Below are 15,550 nucleotides of genomic sequence, written 5' to 3'. Positions count from 1 at the left end.
ATGATGTATTTCAAGGAGTTCTGCTTTAGCTCTTCAAAGGATTTTTTTCTAATTTTCAACTCTTTATACTGTATTTAAATTAAAAGTAGTAAAAACTTTATTTACAAACAGTTCGCATATATTTGTAATAAATTTTCAACACACACACACACACACCCCTATATATTAGGTATAACCTATTCGCATCAAAAAGTGTTTATGCAATATAGCTCAAAAGCCTTGGTAGTACAGTGGTCTAAAGTACCCTGTTATTAAGACCAGCTGCCTGCAATTACTGCAGGTTCTAATCTCGCCAGGCTCAAGGTTGACTCAGCCTTCCATCCTTTCTAAGGTAGGTAAATTGAGGACCCAGTTGTGGGGGCAATAAGCTGACTTTGTATAAATATACAAAAGAATGAAGGCTATTGCTTAGCGCATTGTAAGCCGCCCTGAGTCTCCGGAGAAGGGCGGCATATAAATCAAATTTAAAAAAAAATAAAAATCTTGCACCAATTTAATAATACTGAAGCCTCTGCCAAGTCTCCTAAAATTGCTCTAGAGGACTGAAGAATCTTTACAGCAAGTTTTGTGAGATACTTTTAGGAGACTCAGCAGAAGGGAAACTAGTATGTCACAACTGAAATATATATAACAGTTGATATTACCCAAGATGAACGTATGTTTTAAAATTAAACTGAAATAAAAATGCCAATAAAACTTCCTTTGAAATCTATTTCTAAATAAAGCAATTTATACATACCAAAAGTTCTTTGCTTGAAACTGATGACTTTCAATGCAAACAATAATTGTTTGATGTCCATCAATAGTTTTTCCATATACCTTAATCACAAATAGGGAAAAACGTTAATTTTCAAACTTTAGATAATTTCTTTACTCTGCAATCAGACAAAAACACCTTCAGACACTGATGTTAGTTTTCATTAAAAACATATTGCTAATATACAGTACATTTATGGATCCATCAAAATACTGAATAACCTAAAGAATATTAGCTAATAAATCCTAACATGCTAAACAACAAATTTGGAAATAGAGGATCATATATTTTCATTTAATGTGCAGCTAAATATTGCTTCTGATAAAATGAGAATAGTTCTTTTCTTATTCTGTAATGAAAAACAAAAGAAAGCACTTTTCCCATGAATTTCCTGGCAGATTGTGGTTTAAATTGAATCTCACAAATTCACTTATATTCACCTCACTGGATTTATCTATTACATAGTGCAATAATATAAATTTAGATTATGACTTGGCATTATGAACTATTTATTATATGGGAAAATCATCGTTACTATTAGCTACTTACTATTGATTATGATTACATATTATCTCTATTAGTGAACACAATGTACCTTTAAATACTAGTTATTAGTAAAAACCAATTTCGTTGTATATATGATGTACAATGACAATAAAGGCTATACTATATAGAGTACTAATATGCTCATATTTTGTATGCAGCCTTACTCAGGAATCAAACACTGTGGAAACAGAATAGTTGTGGAAACAGAAGGCTCTTAGCCTCATTCTGTTGAATTCTTTGTATATTTTTTACCTATTAGGGATGTATAAAACATTATCTACCTAGTGAGATAAGGTAGTGAATAAAAGATGGTGATACATGGCAGTTAAAGGGAGACAAGTACAGATAGTCATCAACTTTAACCATTCATTTAGTGACCATTACAAAAGCACTGGAAAAGTGACTTATGTTGCGGCATCCCGTGGTCAAAATTTGGGTGCTTGGCAACTGACATGTATTTATGACAGCTGTACAGTCCCGGAGTCATGTGGTCACCATTTGTAACCTTCCCAGCTGGCTTCCAACAAGAAAAATCAATGGGGGAAGCCAGATTCACTTAACAACCAAATAATTCACTTAAGAACTGCAGTGATTTGTTTAACAACTGTGGCAAAAAAAGTCATGGGGCATAACCCAACTCTCTTGCTTAGAACCAGAAATTTTGAACTCAATTGAATTTTAAATCGAAATCTACATATAAATTTACTGGCAAGGGCATGGATAGGGTAGCTGATATGTATGTAACAAAATCAGTGGACAGGCTGGCACACAGGCCATACAGAGGAAGACACAAAAGGAGAGCAAGTACACCAATCTTTCTGTACTTATATTTTGACATTCTTGTGAACTGGGTCTCAAGTAAAATTTGGAACAATAAAAATGTTCGTTTTTGATTTGACTGCAGCACAACCCACCCAAGAATGGTTTGGCCAATGTATGAGCAGCAACGTGCAAAAACATTTTCCATTTCATTTATCTCTATAATCATACTAAATAGAACTTCCCAGTGTATACAGTAAATGAGCACTATGTTGAAATAGAATGCCTTGCTAATGGTTTTCTTCCTTTAATATTGATAACTCTGTTGGTTATCAAAATTCCTAGTTGCCATATCTATTTTCAGCCAATTCATAACAAGATGACTGTATTATAGCTGTGGCTGATTATTTGTGCAATATCCATGATGTCCCATGAATTAAAGCAGAAATAAAGATTTTAATTATGCAATCTAAATAATAGTTTTAATCCAAGCATTTTCCAGATTGTGATACTTACTGTGCAGACACCATTTGGATAGTGTTCCTTCACATATGCTCTCATTGCTGTTTCTATGGAGTTTCGCCATGACTCAATTGCATTTTCAACATCGTGAGGCTTTGGATCTGTAGCCTCCTTTCGTAAATGATCAAATTTAAAAGCAATCTTGTTTTTGGGATCAAAAAATTTCCCATTGCCCAAATCACCATGCTCTGTTATTAATACCTACAAAAAAATTATAAAAGGGGCATTTCTAAGTTAGTATTTCTACTTCTTTTAATTAATATAAACAGTACTGTTTATACACATCTGATATCATAGTATACATTAACAATTTTAAATACAATATCCATCACATATAAAGAATATGAAGTTTGAATAGAAAATTAAAATAACTCATATCAATTAGTATTTGTTTTCATAGAGCTCTTCCACTAAAAAAAATAGATGATTAAATCAATTATATGATTGGCTAACATTCTGATAACTTTTCCTCCTTTCAGTTTCTCTCCATTTAAATAATACAACCCTCTGCAGATACAACTCTTTGCAGTTCTTAACTATGATTGTCTCTGTTGCAATATTTGGAGAAAAATAATGGTGATTAATAAAATCAGATTAGAATGGACTATAAGACAAACATTGTGAAGTTAATATTGCAGCACCAAAACCATTTATTTATTCAATCAGTTACAGACCAGATTGTTTAGACACCTCTGAATACTCCATAATTAACCAAAAATGTGATCTATAATCTGCATTATCAAAAACTACTTAATTAAAACATAATGCTAATTTGCGTCACATTAGAAGACAAGCTCTCGTTCAGCTATGGTCAAGGTTGCTGAATAACAAGGCCCTCCTATTCACTAGGACTATGCACAGTCCATCACGAGATTGAAATCCTGTAGGCCAGGATGAAAAATAACTATTGCTTAACGCATTGTAAGCCGCCCTGAGTCTCCGGAGAAGGGCAGCATATAAATTTAAAAAAAAAACAACATCATCTACCCAGTTTAATGTCTGGAGAGAATAGTGGTCTAAGGTACCTTATTATGGCCACTTGGGTTTGACCTGCCTCATTCTGTTTGGATAAAATTGTATAGAATTAGGTGTGATACTGGAATTAGTCCCTCTGCCCTATATCAGTGGGGATAAGAGTCCCCTTGTTGCGATTGTGATGTTGATATGCAAACAATTAAACATATTGTGCAAGGTTGTCCACAACATTCGTTCTATGGTTCCCTAGATGATCTGCATGAAGCAACCCGAGACAATTACCTGGATAGCTGAATTCAACATCCTGTTATGAGACCACTGCCATACCCACATAGAATTTTTGTATACAATTATGTGCATTGTGTGTATATGTTTACTTCTCTTCTGTCATATTCTCATCAGATGTTAAATAATAATAATTTTCAAACTTAAATATTTTCAAAGATACCTGTTCATCATAGCCTTCTATTTTAGCTGGAGTAAACTGGTCCAAATTATACTGTGCAAATGCGCTAGAAAGACAAGAGACATTAGATAAAATTTTGCTACATATTAAAGTAAGTACTAAAACAAATATTTATTTCTGTACAAAGTGCAGATATTTATTTCTAATCACTATATCCTCTAGATTAGGGGTCAGAAACCAGGCCACACAAACAAAGCCCCATCCACGGGATGCAGGCAGCACACAAAACCACACCCTCTGGTCAGCGGAAAAACCTCTCCCCATTTAAAGGGTTGGGATCCGCTGCTCTAGATAAGTCATGACATGACTTGTTTGTCTTTAGATTAACATGTTGCATGAATGGTAAATGAACTATGCTGTTTTTAGCAGTGTATAATGAGTCATATATTGGTTTATTTATTTATTTTAATTCAGCAATTAAAATTTTGAAAGGGCAATGAGAAATATTATCCTCTTCCTTGCCTACCTATATGTCTCAATAGACATTTTCAATAATGTCATTCTTTCTTAATGCCATGAAAGAGGTATTGTATTAAGAGGTTAATACTTACTGTGCTGCTCCTTCCCTGAGAAGATTATCATTATTAAGTAGCAAACGAACATCTGAAAAATACTGAGCATTAGTATATGGTAAATATAGTGGATATAAACCCTGTCAGAAAAATATATGCTAATAAATAAAAAATATCCATCTCAAATGCATGCCAACCAAACTAAAGGCTTTTAATACTACATATTTATGCCAGCTGTGTATAAGGATAAAATATACTTCTTGAAATTTCACAGGAAATAGCATTTAAATTTTCTGGGGGATCTGTTCTATATTTAACAGGACATAACTTTACAATTCTGCCCAGAAAACAAACACATTTGTATATACCGTATTTTCCGGCGTATAAGACGACTTTTTAACACATGAATATCTTCTCAAAAGTCGGGGGTCATCTTATATGCCAGGTGTGGTTCTTCTGTAACCAGGCAGACCAGCCCGAAAGGCTCTGACGAGCCAAGCTCTGACCATCCCAGCTGAGTTGCCTGCTCATCAAGCAACTCAGCTTGGATCGCCAGAGCCATTTAAAAAAGTTTTTTCTTTTAAATGGCTCTGACTGACTGCTAATCGGTAGCAAAAATCTCCCCCCCCCAACTCCAGCTTGCTTACCTTAACTGCTAGTCGCAACGCTTGCCTTGCTTCACTTGCCTGCAATCGATTGCATCAGCAAGCAACTGAATCTCCCTGCCTGCAATCAAGCAGGCAGGGAGTTGTGGACTTCAACTCCCAGAATTCCTTCGCCAGCAAAGCAAAGCTGGCTGAGGAATTCTGGGAGTTGAAGTCTACAAGTCTTAAAGTTGCCAAGGTTGGAGACCCCTGTTCTATTGGGTAAGTTTTTTCCCCCTTTGGGAGCTTTAAAAAAAATAGTTAATTGGGTTTTTTTTAGTTGTTCTTTTTTTAGACCTAGCCATTTAAAGTTTAGGAAGTTTTAAATTTAGCTGCTTTTATATAAAAATAAAATAAAATAATATTTGTGCAGCTTTCTGAGATTTTGTGTGTTTCTGTAGTGTTTTACTCTACCTACACAAACACTCAAAATCTCACAAAGCTGTATGTGGAATTTTGTGTGTGTAAAGTGTGAAAGTTGATTTTTGGGATTTTTGGTGGCTGTGTGAGGTTCCTGCTTGTTGCAGAGGCCATTCTGGGTCTAGCACAGCTGCTTTTACATTGTGGGTGAGCTAGTTGTGTTGTGTTGTGTGTGTGTATTTTTATTAATTTTATTTTATTTATTTATTTTATTTTATTTTTATTTGGTGTGAGTTGGAAGAGAGGTAGTCTTATACAGCGAGTAAAGCCCAAACCCTCTATTTTAAAAGGAAAAGTCAGGGGTCGTCTTATATGCCCAGTAGTCTTATACGCCGGAAAATACGGTAATATAATAATAACTATAGTATTAAAAAGTTCAAACAAACACATAGAAAAAATATAAAAAGCATTTATATAACAGCTCAAATTTAGAAATTCAATCAAAATTTCTCCTTACATTTCAATATGCACATAATAGAGTTCAGTATAATAAACACTGTCAAAATCTGCACTTATATGAAGAAACAGAATGTAGCTTACAGTAGCTTACAATGGCATTATGTTCATTATGCAGCTAAGAACTAAAGAATTAAAATATTTCAAGGTTTAAACAGTAGATTGTCCCAAGATTGAAGCACCTCAACCTTGAAACATTTCATTTCTAGTATTTACTACAGGAAAGAAAAGATGGATTTGCAGTAACGGGGCTGGAAAAAATATCCTGGCTTTCCGAAACTTAGTTCCTTCTACCAGCTCTAAAGTATTCCCTAATCGTCACCTGCCATCAGCTCTCACTTCAATGGCTCTTCATGTAAGTTGGTGTTACTTCATTACAAAAGATACTTTCCTTTCATATATAGCAATTGATCACTAATTCTAAAAGCACCACCAAAACTTCAAAGACTACAAGATAACACCAATAACGCTTCTTTAATTCATACGTTCACAGGAAGAAAAAAAAGGGGGACAAAATAATGAGTAAAAACTGTCAGGCAAGTGCAGGATTTGAGGCAACAGAATCACTCTGAGGTTGTCTTTCTCAAGAATGGTACCATTTCAAATGCTTATAGCTTGATTATTGCCAGTTTCAATTTAAAGACAATTGGTGACTCTAGATATTATACTAAGTCTATTCTATTTGTTAACACCTCTTTAGCAACTATCATGGCTAATCACTTCGTAAGTCATTTTTTTAAAAAAAAAGTCTCCTTTTATATCGTTTTCTCAAATCCCCTCAAACTTCATAAAAGGGAGATATGCAGATCTATTAATTAGAGCTTGAACCAATTATCAATTCCACAGCTTAGTCCCCCACTGTAACAAAGAACATGACATGGGGGAGGACATATTAAATAGAATATTCTATTAAACAGAATATTTCTAACTTATCTTATAACTTTAATCTTATATTCAATCTACGTTCTTTTTAGACTTAACAGTAATAGAGAAATTTTAAAAAATAGTCAATCACACGTACATTACCTTCAGTTAAACAGAAACTTTGAAATGTAACTCAAAAGTAAATATGCACAAAATGCTTCTAATTTAAAGTATTTCATATTCAAAGTCCTGATTCATGCTTGACAAAATCAAATCTTCATTTTGGCATTAGATATCAATTATGCCAAAGAATTACTGTATTTTTCGGTCTATAAGACACACTCCCCCCCCCCAAAAAAGGGGGTGGAAATATCTGTGCGTCTTATAGAGCAAATGTTGCCGAAGCCCCGCTCATCCGCCCCCACCCACCCTTTGGCCTCTGCCTCCCAGCAATTTGCCTCCTTGCAGCAAACAACCTGGTCAGCTTCAGCACAGCTTGATTTAGCACGAGCAGCTGATTGGCGGTTGGATAGGCCTCCCGGAATACCACCGATCAGCTGTTCCAGGCTGCGAGAATCACCACCGTGCCCCCCATTTTCAGCCTCCATGCATCCTGTTTTCAGCTCGTTCCAGGTGGTGGGGATTGCCACCGCCTATTGCTGTTGATCGGTGGTGATTGGCAACAGCAATCCCCATCTGAAATGGGCCAAAAATGGGGCGTGCAGAGGCAGTGGCGATCCCTGTGGCCTGGAACAGCTGATCAGCAGTATTTTGGGAGGTTGATCCAACCGCCAATCAGCTGCTTGTGCTAAATCAGGCTGTGCTGAAGCTGACCAGGCTGTTGGCTGCAAGGAGGCAAATTGCTGGGAGGCACAGGCAGATTTTTCCCCCTTCTTTTCCTCCCCAAAAGCTAGGTGTGTCTTATGGTTCAGAACATCTTATAGTGCGAAAAATATGGTACATCAATTTCAGTAATAGGGAAATCTGTGACTTAAAAGTATTACTTGCATTACTTGCAAGATATTATAATATTCAAACACTAAGGTATCTATATAAAAATTATTAATTTTATTAAGACTAAGATTTACTAAATCTTGATATTAAAACAGTTGTGCTCAAAATGAGTATTTCAAGCATCCAGGAAGTTTGGAACAGCAGCTTTGGACTACAAACAAGATGCTTCAAATTTGAGATGATCAAAATCTGAAACAGGACTCTTCCATTTCAAAAAGGGATGCTGCACTGTATATAGACTATCTGAAATGAAAATCAACATATAGCATGCTCACCATTAAAAACCTCATTGAATTCTCCTGGTGGAGCATGGATGATGAATTTTGCTGCTATGCGCACCTGAAATTAAAACAATTGTTATATTTTTCAACCTAATTTGTAAAGGAAACAAGAAGTGTTTTTTAAAAAAACCTGAAGTGTATTAAAAAACAGAGATTTATTTTTAAGAAAGAAATGTATGTATACCTTAATTCTACTATACAATTGTTATAGAAGTTTGGTTATTAACTTAAACGCAAAAAACCTGTAGCATTCATAGCACAATTTAGACATAATACTCTGGGAGGTGAAGAAAATAATGATCTTTCAGGAATAAACTGCCTGAAATATCTCAGAATAATATTTCCAATACAATACTAACTTCAAAGGTGGGATTTTTGTTAGCACCGCAACTAAAAACAGGAGCCTTACTTTTTCTTCTAAAACTAATGACTCATAATTATAAATTGCCTAATTATGCTTTCTAAAGCAGTTGTTTCTTTGTGATGAAATGCTTTGTCAAATGAGTGAGCACAAAATAACAATACAGTAATGCGGGTTAATTTTTCCAATATTTTCAGTAAACTGCTAATATGCATAACTCTTAATACAACTTTTAAATTCTTTAGTGCTACCAAATTAATACACAAGACAAACATATTACTGTTAAAAAAGAGAGCAAGCTTTTTTGTAATTGTAAAGACAGCACTATTTATCATCTCTTGTCAAAAGAAAGGAAATACTAGGACAAAACTTTAATTCAGAAATTCTTAAAATAAATATAAAATTAAAGCCAGAAGTCTTTTTTTTAGGTCTGCTAGACAAAGTGTTTGAAAGTTATTTTAAATGTTGACTGCAGCAAAAATTTTGTATGCATAGAGAAAAACACATCAGTTCCCACAATGGAAGAATGGATGCTAAAGGGGCTGGACCTGGTGGTGATGTCAAAATAGATTGTCTAAATTAAAGAGAAGAATTTATCTAGTTTTTTTTCCACTTGGAAACCACTTCTGGACTTAATTCTCCAAACAGAAAAAAATGAAACTTTGATTTTAAATTTTTGTCTAAATTGACTATGTTGTTATGAAATAATGTGAAATTAGAAATGTAAAAAGATTGAGTTTATAACTTTTCTTGTAACTGCACTGAAAAAAGCTGGAAGTCACTACCCGTTTTCTTTCTCTTTAGCCTTTGCACTTTTTACCTTTTTGGACTTTTTTATATTTGTATTTTATCTATAATAAACTTTAATAAAACTTAGAAAAAATACTACAAATGTAATCTACAATACAAATATACACAAATATTATTGTATTAAACAAGAATATTAGAGGTTTTTTGCTTAAGACATACAAGAGATAAGAAATGAGACTTTCTTCTTAACCTCTTCATGTTTATGACCACAACGGAAATCAATTTAGTTAAAAGCAAACCCATATATCATGTTCATGCCTTTATAAGGCAATAGCAATGCTTACTTAGATTTGTATTTACAATTCTTGCAATACAGAAATATGCATAACTTTGACAGAGATTTTGATAATTTAAAATAATATTTGTACTATTCATATTATAGTAGTATATTTATTAATAAACTAGTGATTATTAATAAGTATATACTATAATATAAAGTAGGTTATCTTTCTTTTTTTTCTTAGGTTGCATATTCAGCTTCGTTTCTTTTCTAATTTTTTTCATCTTAAAGAATGTTGCAGGGAAGTGGGTGGACTCTTCCTCCCTCACATATAAATGAGATGAAAAACCAAGATAGTAGCACCTCACTGCAATATCTACCTCTATGTTATTAAAACGCTTGTGTTTCTACCCTCAAATTAGCCTACCACAATTTTTGAATCAAGATATCTAAAAACTGCTGACTGAAAGAATGCGTAAAAAATCTGGGATCTATTAGTCCTGAAGAATTGAAACTTCCATGATGTCCAGACCAGTTTTATTCATAAAAGTTTTATTCAGTTTTATTCATAAAATTGTGGCCATTCCAACATTCCTGCAATCACATGATCACGATTCCTAACATTTCCTACATTTAACTAATTCTCTTCTGAAAAACCTCTGACAATATTTACTATCAAGTATTGGTTATCTTTAAGTATATTCCAGAGTTATTTAAGAATATGTTACTTATCTGTAAGAATCTCATTGGTTTTACATTTGAGTCAAGCATACTTGGGACTAACATCTGGAGTCTCTAATTGCTTTTTATCAGCAAGATCTAAAATGAAAACTATTTGTGGAGCCTCAAGGTACAGATCTGACATGTTTCTGAAATTGAAGAAGGATCATTCATACAGAGTGTGCCCCCCCCTTCCTTTGGGAGGAAGATCTATTAAGATCTATTAAGCCTAAATGAAGATCTGAATGTTTGGTTTTAGATGGGAAATGGGGGAACCCTACTTTTGCTTTCAGCTCTTTGCAACAGACACTAAGTTATGTAATTGCTTATTATCTCAGTTCCTTAGATTTTTTTCAGTATATTATTTAAAGATATTCTGTCAACATGTTCTACAATGAAAACAGTTAAGACAGAGTTCCAGATTTTGTGCAACTTTCTCATCTTTCTTTAACACTCTATTTCTTAGTCATCCAAATGTTCAACTCAGGTACCTGCTGATTTATTTACAATTTTTTGCAAATCTGTATTCAGAATATGCTACAAAATGTAGTGTGTTTTGAGGAAGTAGGGTTCCTGTTCAAAATTGAGAGTTGCTTAATATTCCCCCATGAAACCTACCTAAATTATTTCCTCATACATTTGCATTTCCTCTTTACTTTAAATAAGCATAGAGTTGTGCACAGTGCAATAACCTGGTGCCTAACCTAAAAGTACTGGAAGAATGCTGCCCTTCCTCTTCTTTTCAATGATATTACCAACTATGGGAGAAAGGTGAGGCAAATATAAATTCCTTGTGAAAATTCTGTTTATACAAAGATTGTCTTCCTGGGCTCTTCATATCTATTAAATTCATGCATGTTGAAAACAGGAGGTTTTTCCCCCTTTTCTTCCTATATTGCTGCATTAACCATCAGGGTGATATCTGGAAGATATTTCAAACTTCTATATGAAAACTGAATTTGTATATATTTTGATAGAGACAGTAAATCAATATTCAATGTTCAATTAAAATATCAATTTATATACTCAAAAACATTTAAAATTCATAACCTCATAACCTAATTATTACAAAATTTAATTTGCCTCATTATGAAGAAATTATTGCTTAAGTCATCAATTTCTATGATTTTTGTATTCTAGAAGAAAGCAGAGAGCTTTTGGGAGTACATCAAAAACATAGTTTTCAGAGAATGCCTGTGTAATATCTATTGTGTTATTAAGAATTTCAACCTAAATAAACATAAGTTTAAGGCAATATTTTAAACATAGTGGACAACAGTTGATCCATTAGATCAGCAGTCCCCAACCTTTCTGGCTTGGCCGTCAGTTGTGGGGGGAAAGTTCTGTGTTGCAGGCATGTGCGCACACCTCTATTTGAACAAGCACCTGCCACTCCCGCTGCTTTTGCAGGTGGAGTTGCATGTGTAAGTGCAAGCACCCGCCACTTGTGAGTGGAGCTGCGCGTGGATGCATCCTCTCCTCTGCTTGCACAGCCCGGTTCCAAAAGGGGCATGGCCCAGTAGTGGGCCGCGACCCAAAGGTTGGGGACCCCTGCATTAGGTTAGCCTTTCAGATATATATATTGAAGCTGGCAAGGAGCATCAGAAATGTTCCTTCCTCTCCTCCTTTCCCCTCTCCCTCCCTCTTCCTTCTACCCTGTCTCTTTTTTCCTCCCACATTTCTCCCTCTTTCCTTCTCCCTTTATTCTTTCTGCACTGTTCCTTCTTTCCTCCATCCTTCCTTCCCTCTCTCAAATTCCTACTATTTCTCCATTTACTGTGCTTGTGGAAGCTTGCAAGGAAAGAGTCACTGGGAAACCAAAAGGGAGTTGCAATTCCAAGACCAGTAGGCAGCTAAGTGTGCAGGTTGGAAAGTGTTAATGGCTGTGCACAAGTTATGTCACACATATTTAGGCTTAATAGAGGCATACAGGTGGGCAGTGTGAGTTGGGAAGAGTGCTGGGGAGATGCTGTTTGGGTCAGATGGGATGGAGCATAGGAAGTTAGCTTGGGTCAGGAAGGCTTGCAAAGTGGACGAGGATGCATAGAAGTATGCAAAAGGTATCCTAGGGATTGAGGAAGACACCGCAGGAGTAGCATGGGTTGGGGAGGGTAGCACAGACTGTAAGGATACATAGGATTTTCAACCTTCCCTTCCTAGAAGACAGATAAGTGGCTGCTATTGGATGAGGGAGGGAGTAAAGGATTGCCAGAATGGCTGACAAACTATCACTATCGGGAATGTTGAAAATGAGGATCATGGGGCCACAGCAGCAGCCCAGCAGCTGAAAAAGCCACAACTTCCCCAATTTAATTTTCTCAGAAGTCATAGGTCCTGGATTTTGGAGATATTCCGTAAATTAGTCCATTTGAGGTACCTTGGAACAAAAATTGTTGCCCTGTGATTCATCCAGTTAAAGGTTATAGAGATGAGAGTTTCAGTTGTATACTAGACATGGTTGGGTCATTTCAGAGATATTTCCTTATTAGATTCCTCAATGTCTTCAACAGTGACAGAACTTCTAATTTACTGCCTTCACTGGAAAAGATGGGCTACAGAGCTATATCTACCTTGAAAACAGCCCAGGTTGAACTAGATAGCAGTCAAACATTACCACAGAAAATATTTTATGATGTTTTGTATTATGGAATAAATTGTTGTGATATATTTATGTCATAAAATGTTTTATAAAAGTTGCCAAATTTCAATTCCAAGAGTGTTATGGATCCCAGATTTTGAACACATTCTGTAAATTAATCTATTTGAGGTACCTTGGCTCAAAATTATTGCTCTATGATGCATTGTTTCTCCCAGTTAAAGGCTATGGGAATGAAAGTTTTAGTAGTATATAGATTAATGTGAACTCAAGACTCTATGGTTCCTACTGAAATCACTTAACATAGCTAGCCTTCTGGAAACAAAACCTCTAGATCACAGTTAAGTTAATATACAACTAAGCTTTGGTTAAACTAAGCTTTTTATTGAATAAATATAAATCAATTCAATTATTCCTGTAGGGTTATAATTAGATAATAGTGGCATGAAAAGGAAGTTACTTCCTTTCAATTAACCAAATCAAGCTAAAGACCATCTTGCAAAATTTTGATCTGATCCTATTATGGCCAATTGGTCATTTCTTTAAGCACATTTATTAAATCTACACTTGTCAAAATTAAAATATGTAGCTTGGACTCATGCAATTATGTTTTACTGAACAAATCACAATTAACACATCAAGTAACTTTCCCATATTATGGCTTATCAATTTGCATGACTCTAAACTACATGTTTTAAGTTTGGAAATTGTGGATTCTATAAACCATGGTTAAGGAAGTGACACTTAGCATAATAGGAGGATCAAATCAAAATTTTGCAAGATGTTCTTAAACTTAGTTCGGTTAATTGAAGGGGAATGACTTCCTTTTCATACCAGTATATCAAATTTAAGGACAAATATAAAAGAATACATAAATGATTTGACTTATACTTATTCAAAAGCTATTAAATGAATAAAACCAGGAAAAAAGAACCTCATACATCTTAAAATCTAGCTTTAAATAATTTACACATACACATAAGTAGTAATGTAGGAATGTGACAGCTGCATGTTATAAACATACAGTGTCACAAGAAAATGAGAGATGGTTTAAAAACACATTTAGTAACAAACAAGGATTTATTACTAACTGGGTTTTTACATTATGCTACATATAAGCCATCACTGTAAATAATAACAGATAGATTGACAGATCAAAAGCAAATGCAGGCAGGCCACATTCTTTGCTGGGGGAATCGAAACACTAAGTGAGGCATTTCTAGGATGGATCTGAGAAAAGGCATGCAAACTTTAAGACTCCTAGGAAGAAATGATCAGGAAGAAATTACCCTTTAACCAGTCAGAACTACCCTCAGCACCAGATTAACAAACTGCCCCTGGAAAACCCAAAATAGAAGCAGCATGGGAGCCCCTTCCAAGCAAAACATTAGAACATATAATCAGATCTGCAAAATAATCTTCCGAGTCAAGGACTAGAGGTCAGAGAAGTCAGGGGCGTAAAGAACAAGTGTCCCCCCGAGCCATCTTTTGGAAATCACTTCATGCCACGTGAACAGACTATGGGCCACCATTAAATCAAGTGGGCTATGCCATCCACCAGGAAATTGCCCTGAGCCGTTCCAGCGACAAGAGAGGCGGCGGGACCAGCTCCAGAGGCCGGCGGAGGAGAGAGGGGCTTGACCAGGAGGAGCCCCTTTCCATCCGCCGGGTTTCCTCCGGATTGAAAGAGGAAAGGCAGACTCAGGGAGAGGCGAGGAAGGCGGGGTGGAGACATCGGATCCGGCGCGCCCGCTTTGCTTCAGCCCCAGCCCGGAGCCTGCAGCCTATTTTCAGCCATCGGACCGTACAAGGAGCGGAGAGGGCGGCGAGTAAAGCAGGCCTCGGGCAGAGGGAAACTAACCTCTTTCCAGGCTGGCAGAGTCGGGCTGACGGCTCGAGCCTGCTCCACATCCGCTTGCTTAATTTTCTTCCTTCCTTGTCCCCGGGAGGGGGAGAAGAAACCGCCACCGCTTCCTCCTCCTCCTCCTCCTCCTCCTCCCCTCTCCCCCAACGCGACCCTTCTCCTCCTGCGGCGAGGGCCTTCTTTACCTTCTCCTCTTCGGAGAGCTGTTCCTCCTGATCCGCCATCTTAGCTCTTCTCCGGGCAGCCCACGAGGAAAAAAAAAAGAAGAAGCAGCCCCGGAGACTCGCAAATCGTTAACTGGAGAAGGAAGAGGAGCAGCAGCCGGAGCAGCAGCCGCCAAGGCCCAGCCACCGTCTCCGCCCCTCAGTCAAGCAGGAAGGGCGGGGCTCGGACTCGGGGCGCGGCCTCGAGGCGGAGGTAGAGAGGGAGCGCGAGGCCCAAGCGCGCAACGTCAGGGGAGCGAGCAAACGAGGGGAGCTGCAGAGGAAGAGCATGCGCAAACGGTCTTCCGGGGTTGAGGCTGTCATCTGTCCTACGGGGATTTTCATTTTAGGGGTCTCTCTCTTTTTAGGATTACGAGGTTCAGCCTTCGAGTTTTATGCTTAATTTCTTAACCGGGGGGAGTTTTCAAATTACAATCTCAATCTGTTCGTTTTATAAACATTTAGCAGGCTACCTGGTAAACCTCTCGACCCTGAAGACACGCGGTGCCATACATGCAGGGAGGTGTCTCCTACCAGCCTAGCAACCCCGACCGGAACCC

The 15,550-nt window shown here is 36.6% G+C and overlaps 1 protein-coding gene across 1 annotated transcript in view; it reads right to left on the bottom strand.

Moving 5' to 3' along the window:
- The window catches only part of CAPZA2 (capping actin protein of muscle Z-line subunit alpha 2), a 32,494-nt gene extending 17,339 nt beyond the window's left edge, over nt 1-15,155 (bottom strand). The window contains exons 1-6 of the mRNA XM_034431030.3: nt 14,973-15,155; nt 8,211-8,274; nt 4,577-4,628; nt 4,008-4,071; nt 2,579-2,785; nt 740-819 (exon numbers count right to left, since the gene is read on the bottom strand). Of these exons, the coding sequence (XP_034286921.1) occupies nt 740-819; nt 2,579-2,785; nt 4,008-4,071; nt 4,577-4,628; nt 8,211-8,274; nt 14,973-15,011 (506 nt within the window). The 5' untranslated portion in view covers nt 15,012-15,155. The remainder of the gene's footprint in view (nt 1-739; nt 820-2,578; nt 2,786-4,007; nt 4,072-4,576; nt 4,629-8,210; nt 8,275-14,972) is intronic.
- Between the last annotated feature and the right edge of the window lie 395 nt (nt 15,156-15,550).

Source organism: Pantherophis guttatus, chromosome 7 (genome assembly GCF_059756535.1).
Source record: "Pantherophis guttatus breed Tessera chromosome 7, ASM5975653v1, whole genome shotgun sequence".
Taxonomy (NCBI): Eukaryota; Metazoa; Chordata; class Lepidosauria; order Squamata; family Colubridae; genus Pantherophis; species Pantherophis guttatus.
The sequence above is the reverse complement of the archived record's forward strand: the minus strand, read 5'-3'. Positions and strand labels throughout refer to the sequence as shown.